Below are 24,437 nucleotides of genomic sequence, written 5' to 3' on the forward strand. Positions count from 1 at the left end.
AACAAACAAAACAACACAACACATAAAAGTATGAAGTTTGTGCCCATGTAGATTTATTTTGGACAAGATAATTTATATGCACTTTCTGTACAGTACAGATATAATACAAACAGGGACAAAGGTGAGAAATGGACAAAATGAGAGCTATAGAAAAGTAAAAAATGCATTTGAAACTTGATGCCCAAATGAGTAATGTAATAAAAGCATGATCATATCACTCAGTGGACAGGACTCATCCATAAAAAACAGACTCGTCATGATGTAACGGTTAATTTAACACAGTCTAAGAGGCATTTCAGCTCATTCACACAACCATACATATTTTCTCCTATAAATCACATACAAATTCACCGCTATTCCCACACGTCATACTGTAGATAAATGCCTCCGCTCGAAGCTTGTTTCCCAGATGAGTGTACTGTATAATACTGAGTCTGAATGATCAAAAGCTGTAATACTGTACCTTATCTGATAAGCTACCACTCCCTCAAAGCTAAATATTACAAAAAAAAAAGACCCATTGTGTAAGCACTGTTTCGTCTTCCTGGCTATCTGGCAGCTTAGATATTACTGAAATTTAAAGAGAAGGAAAGAATAGCAATTCAAATATGTTCTCGTATTGTTTTTTGTAGAATTGCTCCTGTGCTGTACTGAAGCTTGCTCGAAAAAAGAAAAAAAAAAAAAGCAACTAAAACAAAAGGTGATACAACCCCACCAGTATTCTCTGTAATATAAAAATGCAAGTAAAGCGGTGATGCACATTCCCTCAAACCAGTTTACAGAATGATAGGGACAATGCCATTAGAACGTGTTTTCAAAAAACAAAAAGGCACAGTTCCCAAATTTAAAATCTGGGTATACTGTATCACGACTGCAGAGTATATATTTCTATATCACTTAACAGAAGCAGAGTTATAGTTTACTCACCAAATGTCCAGTTCTAGCTATCTGTGGCAGTATTCAATCCACACTTTTCCCTACAGTTTGCAGTACACTGATGCACAGAAAACTGCTACCGACCGTCTCACTTTAACCCTCAAGTCTCACTTAAACAACTAATAATGCAGTGTGCCTTCACTGCTCATTACTGTAAATAATCTTTCAATGAAATTTACAATGTATAGCATTGAAGAAAACAAAAGTAATCCCATAATAAAAGCGCAGATAAATAATGTGACGGCATAACTAGTAAAGCTCCTTAGCCATACCTTATCGACAACTGCTGCGATCTAAATAGCTAATAAAAGTTACTGTCACACTTTCACTTGAATGCTCAGGCTGATACATTCGATGCTGGTGAAAGCGTTTGCAAATCATTAAATGAGAAATTCTCGGAGTGAATTTCCACAGCAAAGAAACTATAAATTCTCAGTAGTGTAGCAAATTCCTTGAGGTGGCTTTTTTTTTTCTCTCCCAATCGCACTCTTGGGCCCTCTTGTGATAACATTATGGGACTGTAACAGGCCAATGATGGCCATTTTTTTTCCCTCCCTTATGACAAAAAGGGCCCATGAGTGGAAAAAGGAAACAGCAGGCCGCTAGTAGAAGATGGGTGCAGATCGGTCATCGGAGAAGGTGGGCCGGAGGTACACCTCCAGGGAACGGTCACTGTGGGGAGAGGAGGGGTGAGACAAGGAACACTTACAGTTAGCTTGAACTTAGGACAAGATTCACACATGGCCAACTATGTAACCACACCCAAAGAAATCTGCCTCCCTAAAGCTTCTTACAGTAAGTTGAGCAAAAAGTTGCGGCACTGTGAGGTTTTATTTAGCAAGCATTTGATGAGAAAACTCTAGTAAAATGAGAGAAAAAAGAAAAAAAAACAGCTTGTAATAGGCATGCAGGGTTAGAGTCTTCTCTGTATGTTATTGGGATACACAAAAACAAACAAGAAACTATTTTCAGAGTACTTCTTTTACAACCCGAGGCCTGCTGGAGCGACAAAACCAAAACGCTGCCGCATCCATAGAGGCCAAAGGACAGAAAAGACCAGTGATTCCCAGCATCCTACTGCAGCCAGACAGCCAATGACAACAGAGGGAACCAGGCAGTAATACAGAGAAGAAGGCAAGTGATTGGTTGGCTGAAAGGCGATGGAGACTGGTGACTTACGGAGGTCCTGTTCCCTCAGAACCGGGACAATTCTGGACCCAAACTGGAAAGGTAAAGAGAACCTTTGGGTTTGAATGGCTCATCTCTCAGATCATGCATGGGTCACATTTTGTAAGGACACTGGTTAGTCTGGTGCAAGATGAACATACTGTAGGTTGATAATAATAAGTAACTGAGATGACGGATGCAAAACAGGAATATACACTTCATGCTCGACATGCCATACTGTATACAACTCCTTTTCAAATCAGAAGCTCGTCCTAGTAGGAGCACATTTTTACTGGAAATGGGATAAAATCATCACAAAGTTGTGTCCGCTAAAAGGTTTTTTTCTATAACCCAAATACAACTCAAACACAAGCAAATGTAAGATATAAAAAAAAAAAAGGTAAGCAGGCAGGCAGAGATCAGATACTCACAAGACTGAACACAACACCACCTCACACACTGACAATCTTTTTTTTTTCCTAACAATGAACGAGAGCAGCGCAGATGCTGTGGGTGCTAGGGGAGGGGAAGGATGGAACCGCATGCATGTGACACAGCTGTGGTTGGAGATGATTCACATAAGAGTGAGTGTTTTGAAAAAATAACAAAAAAAGGAATTAATTTAAATATATCAGGGGGAAAGATCATTTCAGAGCTGTAATGAAAACGTTCAACAAAAACGGAAAATGTCACCGACAGAACAGATTTCTCGTCAGACCAGACTGTTTATTAATATATAGAGATATGTTTTATTTAGAATACCTTTGTAAAAAGTCACCATACATTCAAGGTCAATTTTTAGTATCACATTTTCTGGTTTCCCTCCACAGCATGCATAAGATAAACACTTCGACTAATCAGTTTGTCCATTGTTTCTGGAAATATTTTTGTTTGTTTGTTGTTTTTTTTATTTTTACAAGGACAATTTTTTTTTTTTTCAAAAGAAAAGACCAAAAAAAACTACATAGCCACTCAGGGAATACAATCATAAATAACACTGAAAGCTGCAAAAGCCGTGGTTATCGTTTAACTAATTCACAGCTGTTATTGAGGATATTCAACAAAAGATCATAGACCCTTTCAAACTCACTGTAGCTTCAGAGAAAAAAAAAGGAAAAAAAAAAGAAAGATATCTGAGTGAGGCATTGTATTGAATCAACAATTCTGGCAGTACGTTCAGCCAAGAATGGCAAAAAAAGAAGGTTTATATGGGGCTGAGAGTGGAGAGTTTAATTGTAAAACATGTTTTTGCAATGATCATAATACAGTGCAATTTGGTTGACTGACGGAAACAATTTATATATATATATATATATATATGTATATAGAATATATACTGTATATTCGTGAAGTTAAATTTGAAAATTTGCTTCATTATACATAAAGTATGTGTTTGATAGAAAAAAAAAAAAAAAAAAGCAAAGTAAGGCAAAAATGACACACCCTCTGGACGGAGAAGTCTAGCACTGACACAAGGAAGCACAGCAGGACCTACGGGATCTCTCAGAACAGAAACATAGTAATCTGCTGCACAGCCTTACTTGAAACAAAGCTTTTTTTTCTTTTTTCTTTTTTTTAGCGCGTGTGTGTGTTTGGTGGGAACTCAATAGTAAGCGGGCCCACATGTGCTTAAAAAGGCCATTCAGTCAGTGGCTTTAGTACAATGACATTGGAGTCTTTTGGCACTTGTACAGTACATGAACATGTCCTTTAGTTTGACAAAATGACACAACCATGTACATGCATGAAAGACAAGCAGTAGCAAAGGCAGTCTCTTGAGAGATCAGTCCGTGATGGTGGACTATGATCAGAGATAGAGTATTCAGAGTCCATATCGCTGCATGCCGAGCAGGTAGGCCCCGCTCTGGCTCTCTCGCTCAACGCAATCCTCCACCCACCAACCGCTACTGTCCACACCGACACCACCAGCAGCAGCACCCAGGACGGACGGAAGGAGGAAAGGAGGGACCCGGGGAGGAAGAGAGGACAGAAAGGAGGGATGAAACTGGCCTCTTCCATTCGGAGAAGGGGTGTGTGTGGAGGCAGAGGAGAAGAGGTGGAGATAAGTGGACAGGAGGGAGGCTAAGAGGAGGGAAAGATGGGGAGGAAGAGGCCCCTGTGCTATCCGGAGCTGTCTGTTTCTGTCTGTATGTCTGTTCTCACACAGTCGAAATCAATTTGCCATCAGGACTGTCACTGTGGAACAAAGAGAGAAGGAAGCTTGCCAGGTCGGACACACTCAGAGAGAAATGGAGAAAGACAAGACAGGCACAAGGAGGCAGGATAGAGTTTAGGAGAAGTGCAGGTGGGGCCGGGAAATCTACGTCGCCCCACCTACAGTTACAACTCCAAACACACCTGCCGTTATCAGGAAGATTGGACTTCCAATTCCCTCATCAACACTTGCATGCAGATACGTATGCCGGTTAGAAATTGTTGCACAAATCAAGAAGCTTTTAATCCAATGTTTTTTCCCTTTCAACCACTGAAAAGTGGACGAAACCAAGACGTTACTGTTGATGAGAAAATCATCAAGCCATCTCCTGAGCTGGAGGGATGTAGTATTAGATTAGTCTGTTGGGGGTGAATACACCCTGCAGGACAGCGCTGACTCAAAATACTGTACGGAAAATTAAAAAACAAAAAAAATAAAAAAGACATTTAGAGCAGACAGGAGTTATGCAAAACAGTTTGAAACCGGTGCCCAAAGCCCCAGGCTGACAAGCAGTGATGATTGAGATGAGGTCAGCATGATGTCTACTGTCACAGTAGGTACCCCACCAGTACAAATGCACACACACACACACACACCAAGACATTCTCCTCTATCACACACACAGTCTCTCACACAGACACACACATATAAAAAAACACAAAAAATGTACTCTCTGGTTGGACAGAAACAGGCACAGCATAACTCCTAACCTTAACCTCGCACAGGCCTGGTGAGTCAGCAAGGACTAGATTAGGACTACAGTTAGAATATGCTGGGCCAAGAGCACGCAGAAAATAAACTGAGATACTGACCCTGCTAGACTGCATTCATTACTTTTAAAAGCTATGCAAAAATAAATAAATAAATAAAAATAAAGCAAAGGAACAGCAAAGAGGAAGGATAAAGAAGACACTGTTAAAAAAAAAAAAAATCAAAGGAGAAGACTGTGCATACATTTGATCTACTTCTTGAGCTTAACTACACTCCTCGTTAGCCCTGAAACAATTAGCTGATTGAGGGAAAACCAATGGCTGACTGTTCTGAATACTGACTAACTGTCTAAGTCATTTAAAAATAATAATTAAAAATAAAAAAAAAACTGGAATAAAAAAGCCAGCCAAAGACTCTGCAGTTCAACTGAGGTTGTAGCTTCTTTGATTTGAGGATCTGCTCCTTTTCTCAGTTTGAAATCATTGTAAATTGAACATCTTGGGGGTTTTGGACTGCTAGACATAAACAACTAGCTATTGGCAATGGCCCTGGAAAATCAAGACTGGCAGCTGTCAACACTTTCTGACATTTTATACACCTCACAACCAACAGATAAAAAGGAAACAAACAAAAAGAAACCAAGGGTAATGAAAAATAGAAGAAAAAAAAAATTGCAGCCCTACTCGTCATCCTAGACGGTCCAGGTACACCACAGTTTCTTAAGAAACCGACCGTACTTCACTATTTTGTACTTAATGCCTCTACAAGTTAAAGACAAAAGTAAATAGTTCTGCTGAAATTTTAGACTTTTTTTCTTGATCGTTTGAAAAAAAGCATCCTTGAGCGTTCTCGACATCCATCTATTGTTTGAGGCAACGCTATGAGAAAATGTTGTATATCAACAGCACGTTCAAAAATCAAGCACTCCTTAGTGACTTTTTGGAGTATACAGTATGCATGAAATGTTTAATACTTAATTTATTCCTGATGATAAAGTGAAAGTAGCATTAAATTGAGGCAATCAGGTATACGTTAAGCAGTTGCCTTTTGTCTCTTGTGTTTTTCTTCACTTGCTATGTCGTTACTTCCCATAGTATCCAAATTAAACAATTCAGATGGCAGCAGCGGTCATACAGTGTCAGTGATTACTTAGTAGTCAGGTCAGAAAACGCACTTACCTTGTGGCAAAGCGGCCGTCATAATCCTCAATAGCAGGCTATAAAACAAAAGAAAAAAATAATAGTTTTCCATTGTTTGTTGTACATCTAGTATTGAAGTACCTGCTTTATTAAAACATCAACACTAGGTGGCAGCAGAAACTGAGCAAAAATCTTCTTTTCAGATGCTGCAGGATTACTCATATCTAATTATGCAACATAAGACTAAACAAATGGGAGCTACAAATTAGCTAAGCGGGAGTAACATGCGTACAAACTGTCTTGTTCATGGATGCTACACATTCTAGTACCTGTGTGCCAAAGCCTGCCATGCTGTAGGGGCGTGGGCGGGTCTGTGCTAGGCTCTGTGCCAGCAGCCGGGCGGTCAGGCCGTAGTCAGGTGTGGGCAGCGATGCATCACTCTCCAACAAGTTCCCTGTGCTGCTACTTTTCCCATGGTGCAGGCTGAAAAGGCAAGGAAACAATGGCCTCAGACTTTGAGTCATTTGAGCTCATTAAGCTGACACAATGTTGATGAAAACTGCCACATACTTCACTCTGAGCTTCTCGCCGTCGCTGTCGGGCAGCACACGCGTGTAGGAGAAGGGGAACCAGCCACGCCTGAGTGGGAAAGTGCAGACCACGTTGAAAGGTATACGTTACTTTCAGTCTACCTGCATGCGGGTCCAACTTCAGGGTATGGATTCAGGCAAAATAGAATGCATGAATATATTACTTACATCTTGTTTTTCTCATTTTCCCCATAGTGCCAGCCATCACGGGCTTCAGGCACTAGCAGAGTGATGACGTCTCCCTCGGAGAAACTGAGCAGGGTGCTGTTGTCTCCCGCGGCGTGAGAGAAGATGGCCTGGACACGGGAGCGCCCATTCTTTTCCAGTCCTGCTGCCATGGAACTGGACCTGGGCAGGGTTCGTGTCTCTCCTGTGGAGGTTTGCAGGCAGGGACAATTGTGAGAGAAATTATTAATATTATGTTCAGAGTACTAGAGTCACAACATGCTAGAATGATGCGAGTCTGTAGAGGCAGCTAACGGCAACACTTATGTCTAATGCACATCCAGCAGCCAGAGAGATGCTCTCAATTTTGCAGCGTTGTAAATATGTTTTTTTATAGTATTTGTGAACAGCCACAAAAAACTGTCAGATAAAGCCATAATTTGTCATTATAAACAATCTAACTCTGGCTGAAATAATGGATAGACTCTTCATCTCAAATCATGGCATTATTTCTGTTTTGTTTTATGCTGCCTGCTTCCTGCTCCTTTGGGACAATGAAGAGCAATAGTTCTCAACCTCATGTCAGTTTAATTCTGATTGCAACTGTTTGTGCTATGCTAAAATGCTCCTCAGCATAGGACAATTCACAATGTAGTCTGTCTGCATTGTGAGTGCGAACTTGAGTCAGACAATTAAACTCAAACACATCACGCGACAACTTTCTCTGCTGCCTGATACAAAAAGAAAACATGCACGGTTTTTCCTTTCCATGACTAATCTACAAGAACAGTCTGTCTAATAGAACAGTAGTCTGATTTACGGGGTTCTTGGATGCAGTTTTTTTTTTTTTTAAACTTAATCTACAAGACAGTGAGTTTGTTGCAGGCTCCAGATGTGCACAGCAAAAGAACAAGGAGAAAAATCCTGGAAAGGAAGATTTGCTTGCAAAAACAAATGCAACATCAGTAAAAATGTTCTAATAAAATAAATATTCTGGCGATAGAAAGGACACTCTTGACCAAAAACAAATACTGTTGGGAGTGTCTTGCTGCCACAACACGACTAGTTTCTTTTTATCCTTTAAATCAGAACTACAACGTTCTACATGACGAGTGCAACGCAAAACCTGAATGACATCCAAAGCAAAAACTTCTCCTTACTGTAGTGCCACTGTTGAATTAAGATCCTAGGAGTGTTTACATATCTTACCCACTGGGTTTTTATTCTTGGCGGGGGCAGGCCTGCGGACAGGGAGGGTGTTGGAGTAGACATCGCTGACCTGTCTCTGGGGCTGGGCCTGGGACTGACCCTGTGCCTGGGTCTGAGGGGACGAAGGCCTCACCTGGGACACAGACAACGTTCCCCCATCTGTCCAAAATTCCTCTCCATGGACTCCTGTTGTCCCATTGACCATGGACATGCCGTCAGGGCCCATCAGCCTCTGCAATGAACAAGTGAATTATATGGATTGAGTATGTACAGTTGACTTGTAAAATGGCTTACCCTGTGCAACTCTGTAGTCGCAATGAAGCTGAAGTGATGATATGTTTGGAAACCCAGCTGTTCACATATTAATATATGGATAACAAAACAAACTCAAACTTTGGTTTTGGTTTTGGAGAAATGAAGTCTAGTGGGAGTTCATCGAAGTCTCGTCTGTCAGTTGCTACCCTGCATAAAATGTAGACTTCAAACAGCTCATTAACTTGAGTGCCATCTTTAAAGTGATTTGCTTCCTTATGGAGGACCAAAAGTGGATGAGCTGACATTAAGATAGTACCGTTAGTTCCTTCATGGTGGTACCCCTGAGGAAATGAACTGAAGTATTTCAACTTAAATCATTCAGTTTTTCCAAGAGAAACAAGGCTACATTTTGTATAAAATGCTATAAATTTGATTGTGTGACATCATATCCAAGACTTCAAAATGTAGTCTTAAACACCTACTTTCACTCAAAACTCTGCTTTTTCAGCATATTTTCACCTTAGCTTATATATAGTATGTAAAAGTATTAACAGAAATAAATAAAATCGAGATTTTTTCGCATCCATCAGCCACTTGTTTCTTTGACTCACCGCTGGGTGTCCGAGGCCACTACCCATAAACACGGCCAACTCTGGTGGCACAGGAAGAGGCTGAGCCCCGGGGATGGGGTCTGAGATGACCAGGTTGGATTTTGAGGTATGCAGTGGACTTGTGCCCCCCAGGGCAGCAGAGCCCATCTGCTGGGCCAGAAGCATGGCCCTCTCTGGCAGCTTGTTGGGGTCCGAGCAGGCCTGTTGCCACACCGGGATCTTCTGCGTCAGAAGGTCTTTACCCTAAAAGGATGAAGATTGGGGAAACCCAAGGGAAAAAATAAATAAAGTGATAAACTATGTAGACTTAAGAGATGGGAAACATTGAAAAGCAATAGGACTAGAAAAAAGCTTGGTTAAGCTTTTCCTTTGCTGAACATTTAGTTTTGTCCCTCTTCAATAAAAACCCTTCAGTCCTCAAAGATATTTCCTCACTGTGCATCCTTGACCAGTGCCCTTTGCACAGTTATGATAATGTGCTGCGTGGGTGAGGCAGACTAACATACAACTAAGCTGCCCACTGCAGCATCTCACAGCCTGTGGACACAGCTATTCTTTCTACAATTTACAAAATAGAGATAGTTTATCTAAGAAATGCACGTCTATGTATTATACAGTTTACACACATGCCCAAACTGTGTTTTGTCCCTTTGGATGCATTAATTTTTTGCATTCATCGGATATTTTGTCTTTTTCTCATACATAGACACAAAGAGATCTTGCACACAGGCAAGCAAACACCAGGAACCCTCTGGGAGAGGGTTCTTAGTTTGCTGAAGGTGAACTCTTCCCACGCACTCCCCCATCCTGATTAATGACTAGACTCCGAACTTAGAAAAAAAAACAAGTAGTGGCGGTACAGTCGCCACACACACACACACATACACTACACACACACCTACACACACACACACACTGTCCTCCTCCAGCCACATCTTCAGGCTGGCAGTTCACACCCACCAGTAATCCCGGGAGACTGATGTACTCCATTACCCAAGAATTTGATATTCCGGAGAAATGGATAGGCATGCATTTGAAGCACACACACACCCACACAGACATACAACAAGCATAAATAATTGAAATGACTAAATAATGCTTTCATAGTTCTCCACTACCTTTGATTGTATGATAAGGGGCTTGTATTCAAATAGTCTTTGCTTCAGATGTCATCAGCAATACGTAAATAACAAGCAGACAGAAAAAACATCTCCAGTGACGGCTGTTGTAAACAATAGGGGTGAGAAGCAGTTTGCAACTCTTGTGCTGTTCGTTTTACTATTCATCTTGCTCTAGATTTAATGGTTTTGACGCCTTCTCCCATTAGTCTTTCATGAAGCGGAAAAGTGAAGCAGTTCTCGACACAAAAAGAAGGTGACCAGATGCTTGAAGGTGCAATGATGGATTGTAGCTTTAGATTTGCCTGTCAGCTGGGCATTGTCTACAGTCTTAATGAATTTTTAAAATGAAGAGGCCCCTATGAGCGGTCAAAGCTAATGCGACTTTGAATTATACATCTCCTTGTTTGCTCTTTTTGCTGAACAGTAGTCTACTGCAAGTAAGCTTAAAAAAAACATATGGGGAGCAGCTAGCTAAAATCAGCACAATCCCACAAAAGGAGGAATTTAAGTTTTAGAAATAGTCTTAACGAGCTCTTCAAATTTCTGTTTGAACATAGTAGAAAGAAAATCTGTTTCCCATTAGCCGAAAGACCAAAAGTTCTAAAAACAGGCTAAGCTGCATTAGTTGTTGAGGAGTTACTGCAAGGAAGTGCTTGATAGCTGACCAACATATTCAAAGAAACACTGATTCTCAAAAGCTCATGTCTGTGTATTAACTTTTTTTAGGGGTCCCAGAAGCGGATTTGGTTTCTTGCTATGAGCTTCAAGGCCCCGCACACTTTACAGTGTTGTGGCTAAATTCAAACAGGGTTGCTTTTACCAGTGAGATTAAGTCTTTTAATTTAATGCACGGGGCTTGATTGAAAAAAACAACAACAACAAAAAAAAAAACCATGACATGACACTTGGACTTACCTTGCCATGGTAGGCACTGCTGTTCTTGGCCACAGCACACTGGCGATCGACAAGGAAGCAGTACCTGCGACGCTCCTCAGACAAGGCTGTCTTGTATCCCTCAGCGATGAAGGTGTCCAGCTCAGTCTGCTTACTACTGATGGTCTCCACAAACTGAAGAAAAAAAAACACAGTGACATACGGACGTGAGCATAATGGGTCATTTGAGTTAAACATAACATCGACAGATTTGTCCAAAAGTCAAACAACATGCAGGAGTCTGAAACAAAAGAAAGTATTGAACACTCAGACCTTCTGTGCACAAACACCTACGTATAGCTGTTACACTTTCTACAGCTGAGACAGTTAGTGGTGCACTGCAGATGCTTCATAGCTACTGTAAGAAAAAAATACATATGAAAAAAGGCCAGTATTTAGTCTGTAAGGCCAATGAGACACAAGGTCTGGCCAGGACAAGGTCCTAGCAGCTGCCTACCACCTAAGTACTTTTTTAATAACACCTTGCTTCACATTCATGCAGTTACACATTCACACCTGCTCAGTGCAGCACAATCTTGTATTGTCAATCACAGCACAGCTCCACTGGAGCAATTAGGGGTTAAGTGCACCTTGGCAGTAATAGTTGTGCAAGGCGAGAACCTTAGTCAGTAACTTTCTCGAGCCAGATTTTCCCTGCCGAGTGCTATCGAGGCAAAGCAATTATGACTGAAGATCCTGTGGTGTGGAGAAGGAACAGCTCAACAAGACCCACTAATCCATTTCACATGTAGGACAATAAGAAATAACAGGTGTGTTAATGTCTCTATAAGTGTAAGTAACGGCAACAAAGCTAGAGAGAGACATTCAGCACTGTCAGTTTGTTTTAGCACGAGCCCTCTAAAAATGGGAAACATCTCCCGGATTCACTGATAACACTCACACACACACACACACACACATGCAAGAACCTGCAACAATGGTGAAAAGCTGTTGTAAGTCTTACTTTGAAGAGGAAAAAGTCGGATGTTTTTGTGCATTCACACGTCAGGTACTGTATTTACAAAGCACAGAGTTGCATGTTGCTATCAGAGAGTTTAACACACTGTAGTCTAAAAGTAGGTCAACTGAGTGCAGTTTCATGGCTTTAATACTGTAACATCTGCTGATAAATACTGACCTAGAAGAGAGTGTTATATTTACTTGATTTGATCTCGACTGAACTTTTTTTTTGGGGTATTGGTAGGTTTGAAGTTAGTACTGGGGTATATGTCAATTATATACACTCTACATCAAGTAAACATAAACACATATGTTTAATCAGATACACAAATTAAATTGTCTTAATCGCTGACCACACTTGGCTCAGAATGCTTATAACACTAAATGTTTAATGTTGACAACAGACTCCCAAGCCCTGCTGTATTACAAAATCGGTCGAGTTTGCCTCCGACTGGATCAAGTTTTAGGATCACTGAGACACTTATGTCATCTGTGGCTTAAGAGAGGAAACTGCCAAAGCCCAAGTTACAGCTGCTCCAGTGTGATTAATAGTTCTTCAAGTTCAGCGCTCTCAAAGCATTACAGTACAGTTTAAAAAGTTTTACACCATATTCCACAAAGACTGATGAAGTTTATTAAGTTGGAGTTCCTCCCTGCAGCCAAATGTAAGCTCCTGTGGTGCCTCCACACAGTGCAGATGTATTTCATTTAGTAACCACCAGAGCACACTACTTCCCCACTGCCAACAGCAAAAGAGGTTGGTTCATTGGGATTCCAAGGGTGGAGGAATATTTTAAGTGGCTAAATGACTCTGAACACAAACATTATGAGGAATGGCCTTGCACATTAGCACTGGAAGAAATCCACCTGCGCCATTATACAAATCCACGGTGCCAAGTTGTAAAATCAAGCAAGGAAAGGACGACAGAACGTTCACACTTCTATCCCCCTGAGAGGAGCGCAACCTTATTCTGTTCTTTTCGTGTATCTTCATCTCAAATCAAGTGCTTTAAAACTGGTTCAGTTAGTTGTGGTTGTTCTCTACAGGCACAGTTGAAGTCCTGAGCATCCTCTCAACAAGGTGGGTTGTGAAGGGAAGAGCACAGTCATGCTATTGTAGATGTGCCGCTGGAGCTGCCAAGTTGAAATCTCAGTTTTTTTTTAAAGTCCTTTTTTCTTTCTTGTGAAAAAGTTAAAGATAGTGATTTTGTTTTGGTATGAGTCATACTCTATACTGCAGAGAGAGGAAAAAAAAGAGAGGCGAGAGATAGGAGGAGAGAAAGATGCCATGATGAAGAAATGTTTGGCAGACAGACACACAGCTGGACACTTCAGCTGCTAATATTTGTGAATGAGTCTTTGGTTGCGACAAGGAAGCCACATGATGATCATTTAAGAGATCCCAGCCAATGTGACTGCCCCTCTTTTTCCTTTTGTCTCTCTGGTGGAGTGACCCTTTTTGTTTTCGCACTCTCTGACTCACAGTCTGTTCTCTCTCTAGCCCTTCTAAGCAGAGCTAATAGGAGAGGCTCAACCAGTGTGCCCTCTCCTCTTGTCAAATCCACATGGCCCAATTCTCCAACCATTCAAAAGGTCACCAAAGTAACCCAAGACAATGAGTGCAGTGGGAAAATCCAAGGCAGACACCATCAGCTATTATTTCAGAGTGACCCCAGGTTACATCATAGCTGGAATGACTTGTTTTGCAAAGGTTATGAATATAAATGAAAGCTGCAACACGTCAGTTCCGTCCTGAACTGATCAGCATTACTGCCTTGCTGTATGTCTCCTCACACTGACATATTCAGGACGAAAATCTTAATACATCAGCAATAAAGAAGGAATGAAAAAAACGCATGTGACAGTACGCACTCCATTAGACTGTACACCACCACAGTTTCCAGTAATTGCAAGAAACGGGAAGTGAAGAAAAAGTGAAGAATACAGTCAGATGTACAACACAACAAAACTGTTTACACTCCATTTTAGTCCTGTCGGGATTCAAAAGCCTTTTCCTGCACAGTTCGGAGCTGCTTAGGTCTGCTCCTCTGTTCCTTCATCATCAGCACTCTTTGGATTCAAAAGAATTGTATTGTAATGCTCCGGGGCTCAACACAAAGCGCCTACACCTACAGTACCTCCTGTGTTTGTCAGTGATTATTTTGTGTCGACGTCACCAACACCTCATTCTGGATGAACGTACGCACCTACAATTCCAGGCTGGGATCACTTTTTCAGTTTTATGACATCAAGCCCTGAGCTTATCAAACATCTCATGACATTAATTCTTAATCCTGAACTCCGTCTGTCTCTTTCTGTCTGGGATCTTATTAACAGCCGATGCAGAGCAAAGGAGTTTATCAAGATGAAACCCCTTTCTATGGTACCTTGGTCTCCTCCAGTGTACTACATAATGAACTGATTAGCATTTTAGCGGGCTTCACCCATTGATGAAACTGCACAGTGAAAGTGTCTGAAGGCAGGGGAGGAAAGACAGACAGACAAGTAGGAGTGACAACAGCAAAGAGTGCAGGAGAGAGGAGGAAGAGAGTGATAGGGACAGCGATCAATGAAACGTTGCCGCCATCTGCGTCCGCTGCCAGACTGCGTTCAGACATACCTTACTTTTTAATGAAACGAGCGGAGATAAAAAAGAAAACTTAGAGCCTCTCATCTGTTAAAATAACACAGATGTGGTGGAGGAGGAGGAGGAAATACTGCCTTAGCAACTTCTACCTGTACTTTCTCAACTGCCTCCCACTGTCTGTAAGAAAGCATCTCTAGCCGCACAAACTGTGGGTTTTCTATCTGCTGCCGGTCACTATCTAACCCTTCCTAGGTGGATGGTTGTCATTGTGATGAACAGGTCTTGTGGGAGCGCAGGGCTCTTTCCCTCTCAGTGTGTTGTCCTCCCTGCACGGCTCAGGCACAGACGAGTTGACTTTTCTCTCACACGCCCACAGCCGTGATATGATCAGCGAAAGTGAGCGGGCTGAAAATGAGAAAGGAAGATTGATTTTTCTTTTTTTCCTCCAAACTGACTGTACATTATGAGTCCAGAGCCTGATGAGCTCTTTCTTATGCACAGATGGGCCCAACTGATCAGTCATACAGACACAGTAAGAGTGTGGGATAATACTACTACGCTCCATGTTCAATAGGCACAAAGTAAAACATGATTTTTGCTTCGCCTTGCAAGCACTCAGCCTATGGATTGTGATGTCAATCAGTCCATCTGTTCTTTGCTCTCAGCAAGACACGGTATTACATCAAGCTATTGCAGTGAAACATAGCATCCCGGTGCTCAGAAACACCCTCAGGTTTATGGTGATTTTACTATATAACCTCCTAACTGGTGCCATGGAAACATCCGCCATGGCATGTGTGTGTATCATGAAGCCTAGTCTCGCAGCCCATCCCATAGTACATAAGGGGGTGGCTGCATCTCAGTATCATTCTGCTATAGAGGAATACAAAATCTGCCCTGTTTTTCTTTCTTTAAACCAATCATAATTGACTTGGGCGGAGCTAAGAGACAGACATGGCTTTGGTGGTCCCTTAAAATGGTTGTTTTGGTGGAACATTTACACACAGGAAAGCAAGCACTACCATTAAACCTGATAATCCATGCAAAATCTAGCAGGGATGCCTTACTGCTTGATCCAAATCCTGTACAAAACTTGAAATTTTCAGTGTGGTAGGTTGCTAGCTTGGAGGTAGTTGTTTCTCCTGTAGTGGTAGTCGCCAAGTGATTGCTCAAATGGAAGCCAAAGGTAACTTTGGATTGTTGTTTTTTTGTTTGTTTAAAATGTTTGAGGTCTTCTTTATGTTATTATGTTAAAAAGAATGAAATTTAATAGTGAAGTGGATCTTGAAAACAGTAACCACAGATGGTAGAAAGAGAGGACAAAGCCAGCAGAAATACCTAATTTACCTGAAACCTACATCTGTTGAGTCACACAATGTAAAATCAAATGATTCATGTTCAAAGAGATCTTCTGTGGATATTTGTACAAATATAAATGATTCTGGATGTTTCATCTGGAGTCGCCTCATTAAATGGTAATGAAATACCAAAATCTTTCAGGCAGATTACCAAGAAATGCCAACAGCATGAATCTGTGCTGTGTAAACACTCCATGAGCTTTCCTCTAGGACCACCAATACCATTAATGATAGATGCGGTGTATTTGCTGAGCCCTCCAGAGGACAAACTGGTCTGATTTTAATGCCCGCATGGCCTTTGGTAAACCTTTACGACAAACCCCCACGTAGCATTACTATGCACAAGGCTCTGAGAAAGTAGCCACGAAAACACATAAACATCGTTGCATTCTGGAGTGTAATTAACATTAACATCCTACCGGGGGCTTTAATAGGGACTTAGAGTATCATTTTAAAATTTAATCTAATTAAACTCTTTGTACTTTCTGTATTTCTGGATAATTCTGTTTTGCATTCCAGTTTCTGTGTATCAAATGGTGCTACTGGAGCCTTGAGCAAAGCCTAATTACCTAACACATGAAACACTTGTAGACAGTCAGGTACATGCAGCAACTTGCCATTCTTCAGACTTATTGGTGCAGTGCCCTCAAACACTCCTTCCTTTTGAAGCTGTGCTACAGAATGGGGCTGCAGCACACACTGCCAGCTTTGATGCCTTATGATGACACCTAAAACAGCATCTCTCCATGGCATTCCTGACACAGTGGAACAAACTCAACGCGACACAGCAGTCAGATCAATCCAGCACTGCCATACCATCCAGGACAGGAAGGGCCACATGTGACGTGGACGGAGGAGACGCTCTTTCTTCATGAACCTGACCAGCAAAGTGCAATGTTTTTATAACCAAGGAAAAGTTTGGTAGAATCATATTTCTAGTGCAGGCAGGAATTGATCTGATTCTGTCATGGGTGGCCACACATCATGGCAACACCAACAGAAGCTCAGTAGTTATGCTGCAAGCCTTGACCTGTTAGTTTGACATTTTTGCCTCCATCCCTCCAGGCAGTTAGACTTCCACTGAAATCTTTGTGAGGGAACAGCAGTCACACTGTTGACATTTTCTGCTGTGTCATTTTTCTCAGTTTGACAGTAACACTGGTTGCAGGACTAAACAAATGAACAACACACAAACAACAAGACAGTGAAGTCTTACGATTGGAAATGAATACAAAAAAAAGGAGTGTCTTTACAGGCATTTAATTTGATGTATAGAGAGCATACTTGCGCTGCTTCTCCTGTCAAGTAGGTGGTCGAGTGACGGTAAACGAAACGTGAAAGAAAACTAATTAAGTTATGTCTACCGGTGAAGGTTCTTTCCAACTCATCAACATTCATTTCACCTGAATGGCTCCGCTTTGCTATGGAAATTATCACATGAATGATAATGCAAACACCGCTTTGATCACTTGGTGGACAAGACTTCAATTTAACATGAAAACATTTTGACAAGTTGGAATTGTTTGTTGTTTGCTGGAAAAATATTCTTCCACATAGAAGCAGACAGAAACATGCACAGCAGACGTGCGCTACATTACGTCACCAGCTTTTCAAAAAATATATTTCATTTTAGGAAGACAGTAACTACAAATCTATTTATATAAAATTGTAAAAATGACTAAAATCTTGGTACATAACGTAGTTGAATAGTATTCTGCTATGGCTTTATATTTCAAAATGTCAGCGCAAGTACAGCATCCTCACATTTTCACAATCTGATGTAGGCCACTTTGGATAATTGAGTCAGCTATTTTGTGGTGAATGTGTAAGCTGTGCTTTTACTCATCCTGTTAAAACCCTGATCAGAGCCATGTGCTGAAACACACTGGCTGAATTAAGTGCACGCACCTTCAGTGCATCAATTAGTGTAGTAGATTTGATTATTTTCTCGCGTGTGTGTCTACGTGCTGCTTGTATGTGTGTAGATGTAATAAAGATTGTCAAGGGCACACGAATCATAATCAAACCTCCACTATTTGCCTTCCCACTCAGGACACCTCTTTGCCACCGCCTCCGCCCCCATCCTGGCTGCTTTGAGTGTTCTCTTTACTTTATGAAGAAAAAAGTCATTATTTTTATCAAGACTCATAAATCTCTAATCCACCCATCACCCACATCCACACAAACTCTGCTAAAACTCAGTCAAGTAGTGCAACAAAACTGACTGTAGAGTATGTATATTTGAATTTCTTTCAGTTTTGCTCTAATTTGCAGGCATTTTTACATTTTCTTCAAGAGAATAAATTTAATTCTCAACTGTCTGTTGTGATGCTTTGTAGCATTTCCATTGCAACTCATGTAGCATTATGGACAAACCCATCAAGAAGCTCACCTGCATCTCCTTCTCGCCATACTTGGAGGGGTTCTTGCTGCCCTGGCTCTTCCTGCGTAGCTTCTTTAGTTCAGCCTGGCACTTCTCCAGACTCTCCCCTTTGCTCTTGTGTTCCATCTGGTATTTCTTCAGGGCAGCCTACATGGGACAACAAACAGCGAACAAACACAAAATTAGACATCGTAAAAGGACTACAAATTAAAAAGCCTGCATGAAGGAGACTGAAAAGTAAATGAGCCAAGTAAGCAGCAGTCATGACAACCCTTGTCCCAAAAGTTTTTTTTTAGATAGATTTCGGGCTAATAAAACAACTTCTGGATTCAACTCAGGTCACATGTAAAAGACTTGCTTTAGATACTCAGGCAAAAAAAAATGTCACCTTCATTTTTTGTTGAAGTTACACTACATGCTGTTACATTGCACTGCAAGCGTGGATTGTTCTGGAAGCTCTTTGTCGAATGTGTTCAAGAAGGCTTTGAAATCTAAAACTCATCTTTTTAATTAAAAGAACAACCAAATTCACACAATCCTTTACAAGCTCCACGTTTGCTTTCTTTGTGTCCTCTAGGTTTGATGTAACAGCAACACAGCGTGTGATTGTGTCTCTTAAAACATCCGCTGCAACCGATTACCGCAAGTTCATTTTCATAGCATAGTGAAATGAGCAGAAATCTGTGACAGCCTACGATGTAGAAGGAAAACAGAAAAACAGAAAAACAGTGCTTTGTAAAAACAAAAAAAAGAAAGGTAAATGAATGGCCTAATCATTTTACAGCCACTGTTTATTTATTTGATTTATTTAATTTGCTTAATTAATTATTTATTGAGAAAAACAACTTTGTTGCCGGGCTGTTGCTATAGTAACAGTGTCTGGTGTGACAAAGCTCGTGTGGTTTCTGTACGAGGCAAAATTGCAGGAGGAGAGCTCATGCATGAGGGTTCAACACCCGTATTTGCATATTGTAAGACACTGAGGATGCAGGTAGGTATGCACCAGGTATACTGAAAAGGAGCAGGAAATCAGCTGCTGTTGTCACGGTGAGACTCGCAGTGTGTCACAAGCTGTGTTTGGATTTCACAGCAGAGATGGGTGGATTAGTACTGTAGGTCTGAGCTGGTTTGAAAATCTCTAAGCAGCACAGACGTTGCCAGGAGTAAACTTAAAAACCATTCGTCATTTTACCGTCGGCTACTGATGATGAATTTTTTTACACGTCAGAACATCTCAGAAATATTGATTTGTTCAATATGTTTCCACACAAAAAAAAGGACCAAAAACATGGCTGTGCTCAGGTGTGGTCTTTGTAGCCCAATAACAATAGATGACTCATCCTTTCATTTCCTTGGAATCCTTGAGGTAAAGCTGTACAACCACCTCGGTTTGCACGGCGATTGACATCCACGTTTAACTCCCTGACACAGAAACACCCTGGTGGAAAACCCCCAACACACAAATCATAATAATGATCAGAGAGGACACAATTGGCTATTGTGAAAAGTCTGCTGCAGGTGCAAGGTCATATTGGGCAAGCAAGACAACATCCTCGAGCCAGTGGACTGTTGTTGCCTCTGCCCATAACTCTAAATCATTGGCTACTGCTGCAGACAGATATTTAGTGTGTTTAAAACTGATTAGCAGCACAGGGAACAATATATTGACTTTACTACACTTAAAGAATCTGACCTTTGTCTGTAAAGGCTAATCTGCCTCGCTGGTAATCAATACATTTTTGTCTTCCAGGTTTATTCCCAAATTCTCACTGAAGATAGTTCTAAAGCCTCACACAGGCCATTACGAGAAACAAAAGAGAGACAGAGAGAGAGATGCACCGCTGGGAGCACTTCTGTCTGCAAAACACAGCACGCTTCCCCTCGAATCTTTATGAACCGAGTCAAAATTTCAGATGATAAATTCACAAAGTGTGAAGCAAAGTGATTGCTATTATCGCTGCGGCAGATCTGTAAGAAATTCATAATAAGTAATGGCTGTTAAAAGCTCAGGGATATGCCAAGATAGAAATATCTGAAATGACGGATGCATCTGAACTAATGCACAAAGCAAATCTCCTATCGTTTCCAGATCAGTTTAGACAGCAGACATGAATGTGGTTCATGCGTAAGGAGTCCACAATTACATGGAGATAGTTTACATCAGAACAAGCATGGTTTTTAATTTAGACTCCACATGACAACATCTGTTTTACTTATAAGTCTCCCTGAATCTCCCTAACCCGTTTTTCTCTGTGTAATACAAAAAGCAATATTATATAAAATGTGTGTGTGTGTGTGTGTGTGTGTGAGTGAGTAGCTGTGAGCTGAAGTACATCATAACGTGGTCCTTCCAACAATACAATACAATAATGGCAACATTATCCCATCCCCCAAAACAACACACAGCGGTACTGCTCTACACTCAGGCTCCAGCCCACTCATTCTAAAGATATCACATGTAGACCAGCTCCACAGTGCTTACACACTTATACACACACACACACACACACACTCCAGGAGGGGTTTATTCTAATCAGTCCACTCTTGACAGATGAGTAGACATGAAATGTAATTTCAAAGCATCTCTTTTCAGAGACAAATCCTCTAGTTGTCTCAGAGAAGGATCAGATCCTAAAACACAGAGCTGCGTCTCCATCTCATCTCAGTGGAGACGTTGTGTTGGAGATGTTAATGACAAATTTGAGCTGTTTCTGTGTTTTGTTTTTTTTGGCTAAAGTTATTCATATTAATGGCAAATGGTTTATTTACCTCCACAGCAGTCCAACCGATATTATAATTGCAAACAAGCCCTTTGCATGTCTCCACTGGGACATTAGACCACTCCTCTTTTGCAATGGTGTCCAGGTGTCTATGGTTGGAAGGCTTCCTCGCCATCACTCTGCTCTTGATTCTTGATTGGATTCAGGTCTCTACTCTGGCTGAACCACTCCAAAACACTGATATTGTCTTCTTTTAATCATTTCGTGACAGCTTAGTTTGTATGTATCAGATCTATGTCTTGTTGGAAGGTCCAATGCTGCCCAAGGGCAATTTTGTTTTGTGCAGACTGCTTGATGTTTCCCTCCAGAATCTTAATGCCGTCCTCTTTTCTCAAGATGCCACATTTACTTTGACAATGCTGTTCGGCTTATTGGCTCAAAGCTACGTCCCTTTGTCTGAACAACTCTATTTTCATCTGATCTGGCCACAGAAGTGATAACCAAAAGCTTTGATGTTTGTCCATGCGAGCTTTTGTAAAGACCAGGTGTGTTTTTCTGTGCTTGTCTTTGAGAAACAGAGTCCTCCATAGAGACAGACTTGTGTAGTGTCTGCCTTGAGATGTTGATATCAGAATTGCTCAGACTCATCAGGATGGTCTAGGTGGTAACTCTTGGATTCTTCTTGGCTTCTCATTTTGTCAGTACAAGGGTGATTTTCAGCATCCTAGCGTGAAATTCCTTGTGCTTGTCTCTGTGGCCAACAGCACTTGAAAACAAATAGATATGGCTTTATAGCCTTTCCTCATCTTGTGAGCAGCCACAATGTGCAACGCTCTCTCAGTGATGGATCCTGATAAGAAGCTCATTAAGCTTTTGGTTTTTAGCTGTGATTTAAAACTGACTCGAAACTGACTACAGAACTACTGTATCAGCTGTTCTCAAGTTAAAGCATATCCAAATGCTCTGGAACATGGCAGACATTACCAGCAGCATTTGGCAAAGTACAGCAGCTGGCCTTTTTGCAAAAAAAATTGCAAAAAAATCCAAACCAACAGAGAAAGATCAAGTTAGCTTTATCAAAAACATGTCTTTTATCAATTTTATCACAGGTTGCATGGTGGCTCGATAGTTAGCATCGTTACAGCTAGAAGATCCTCTGTTTGCATCCCAGTTAGGACACCCGGGATCTTTCTGCGTGGAGTTTGCATGTTCTCCCCGTGCAGCGTGGGTTCTCTCCGGGTTCTCCGGCTTCCTCCCACCATCCAAAACCATGCTGAGGTTATTTGGTGATTCTAAATTGTCCGTAGGTGTGAATGTGAGTGTGCTTGGTTGTCTGTCTCTAAGTGTGGCCCTGTGATGGACTGGTAACCTGTCCAGAGTGTCCCCTGCCTTCACCCTAAGCCAGCTGGGCTAGGCTCCAGCTCCCCATGACCCTAGCAAGGATTAAGCAGTGTATCGACAATATATTCATGGATGTCTTTATCACTTGTTCAAATCATTTCCAGCCTATTGGTCACTTCATTGTACTTAACTCAATGTGTTGATGCTGTGTTTTGGATTTGGGAGAGCGAGCTACAGACACTGATACTCACAGTCAAATAACGAGCATCCAGCTCCACCTTCTTCTCCAGTTCAGACAGCAGCTCATTGTGGAAGGATTTCAACTGGTTAAAAAAAAAAAAGCACAAAAGCTGAGTTAACACGAGGAAAGGTTTTCCACATTAAGTAATAAATGACATGTGTTTTCCTTATTTACTCAGTTACTGGTTAAATGTGGAGCTTCTCTGACATTGCAAATCACTGTCAATGTTACTGATTCACAGATGTCTAACACAATATTCACCCAAATGATTCCTAAAATTGCAATAATACCTCAAATATACAGTTTACTGACATCCCCTCATAAATATTGAACTGTTAAAACCATCAGTTATCCTAAATTCCCGTTTTCATAATGTTTTCCCTTCTTGTTTCCTTTAATATTTTCCTGGGTTAAGATGAAAAGAAGACATTTTATTGACACAAAACATTGAATAAAATTGAAGTCAGGTGATGATATGTGACAGCGGTAAGGGAGCGTAATAAACAACAGGTGACTATTCTATAATTAAATGATATTGATTAGGTAATGCTGCCACAGTACATCAATGAACGTACTGGATCATTGGAGAATGTCCTCTTGAGTCAATCAATTCTCCTTACTCTGCATACCATCATGTGATTATTTTTTCTCTCTCTCTTGGCTCCATCATGCTTTGTATAGGGCCTGCATGTTGGACAGGAATGGTTACATACATATGGGGGGCACTCAAGCCCTCAGGTACCCACATGATCCTATCACCTGTGTCCAGGCTTTCCTCTGCATTAGATGCACAGCAACAAAAAGGGGAGAAATTACGCAGAATGCCACACTGTTCAATTAACTCACTAGATTTCCCCAGCCACCTCCTGTGTTAGCAATTTGGATTTATGCGGACTCAGCAAGTCTCTTCATTCAATGTGAGTTCATGTTCATTTTATTGTCATTTTATCCCATGTAGACCAGAGCCCAGGGACAAATTTGTGTCATGGCTGGTTAAATTGTTTTAGGGAAATCATGAAGCAGAGCCACGCAGCGAACTAAAATGTGTTATGGCTGTAATAACTTCTTATCCTCTCTAATCTGTTGTTAAAACATTTCAATATACCGCAGTAATGGTGAACCACATGACTAAAACCCTTTGAGCATAGAATACCAACCATCTCTTCTAGCTGCACTTGGATCTGTCTATGGACCTCAGCCATCTGGAACAGCACATCCCCTACACAGGGAGAAACGGGAAGAAAAGGAGAAAACACATGAGCGATACTCGACGACAAAAGCAGAAAACAGAGAGAACAGTAAAAAAAAATACATAAAAATAGACGACAAAAAATGAGATACAAGTAAAGCAAGAGAGACCCCAGCGTGCAAAGCCCATGCAGAAATACAAGACACACAAACATACAGGACAAGTGACTTGTAACTGGAGCAATGACGAACATGATGAAAGTTTGTTTATGGCACAAGACAACAGAAAATTGAGACACTGAAACATCATCAAGTGATGGCAAGGACGGCAAATATAAAACAAAAAAACAAAACAAAATTGAAGTGTAAAACAGAACAAGCTGGGGGGAAACAAAAGGCTTAAAATTAAAGTCTGGTTCTTCAAGCGTGTAAGTACTGATGTCTTGTGGAGATCAAATATATCGCCTTTCTTTCTTTGATCGATCTTAAAATCAGGCAATGTGACTTCTAGAAGGGAAAAAACAACAAAATAAACACCTCAAAGAAAGGTTAAAGTCTCCACATAATAAAGAAGTACAAAAAAACTCAAATCAGAGCAATAAGAAGA

The 24,437-nt window shown here is 41.1% G+C and overlaps 1 protein-coding gene across 2 annotated transcripts in view; it reads right to left on the bottom strand.

Annotated features, from left to right (window-relative positions):
- Positions 1-31: 31 nt before the first annotated feature.
- Positions 32-24,437, bottom strand: part of LOC103361233 (brain-specific angiogenesis inhibitor 1-associated protein 2-like) — a 55,743-nt gene continuing 31,337 nt past the window's right edge. The window contains exons 4-15 of one of the 2 annotated variants that reach the window (XM_008287261.1): positions 23,800-23,861; positions 22,653-22,724; positions 18,350-18,487; positions 11,035-11,187; positions 8,999-9,241; positions 8,133-8,364; positions 6,927-7,128; positions 6,739-6,807; positions 6,498-6,651; positions 6,208-6,245; positions 2,116-2,158; positions 1,522-1,608 (exon numbers count right to left, since the gene is read on the bottom strand). In XM_008287261.1, coding sequence (XP_008285483.1) covers positions 2,131-2,158; positions 6,208-6,245; positions 6,498-6,651; positions 6,739-6,807; positions 6,927-7,128; positions 8,133-8,364; positions 8,999-9,241; positions 11,035-11,187; positions 18,350-18,487; positions 22,653-22,724; positions 23,800-23,861 — 1,391 coding nt within the window. In that variant the 3' untranslated portion in view covers positions 1,522-1,608; positions 2,116-2,130. Of the gene's footprint in view, positions 1,609-2,115; positions 2,159-6,207; positions 6,246-6,497; positions 6,652-6,738; positions 6,808-6,926; positions 7,129-8,132; positions 8,365-8,998; positions 9,242-11,034; positions 11,188-18,349; positions 18,488-22,652; positions 22,725-23,799; positions 23,862-24,437 lie in introns of both variants that reach the window. The other variant, XM_008287260.1, reaches the window with a different exon arrangement.

Source organism: Stegastes partitus, unplaced genomic scaffold (genome assembly GCF_000690725.1).
Source record: "Stegastes partitus isolate 25-593 unplaced genomic scaffold, Stegastes_partitus-1.0.2 Scaffold493, whole genome shotgun sequence".
Taxonomy (NCBI): Eukaryota; Metazoa; Chordata; class Actinopteri; family Pomacentridae; genus Stegastes; species Stegastes partitus.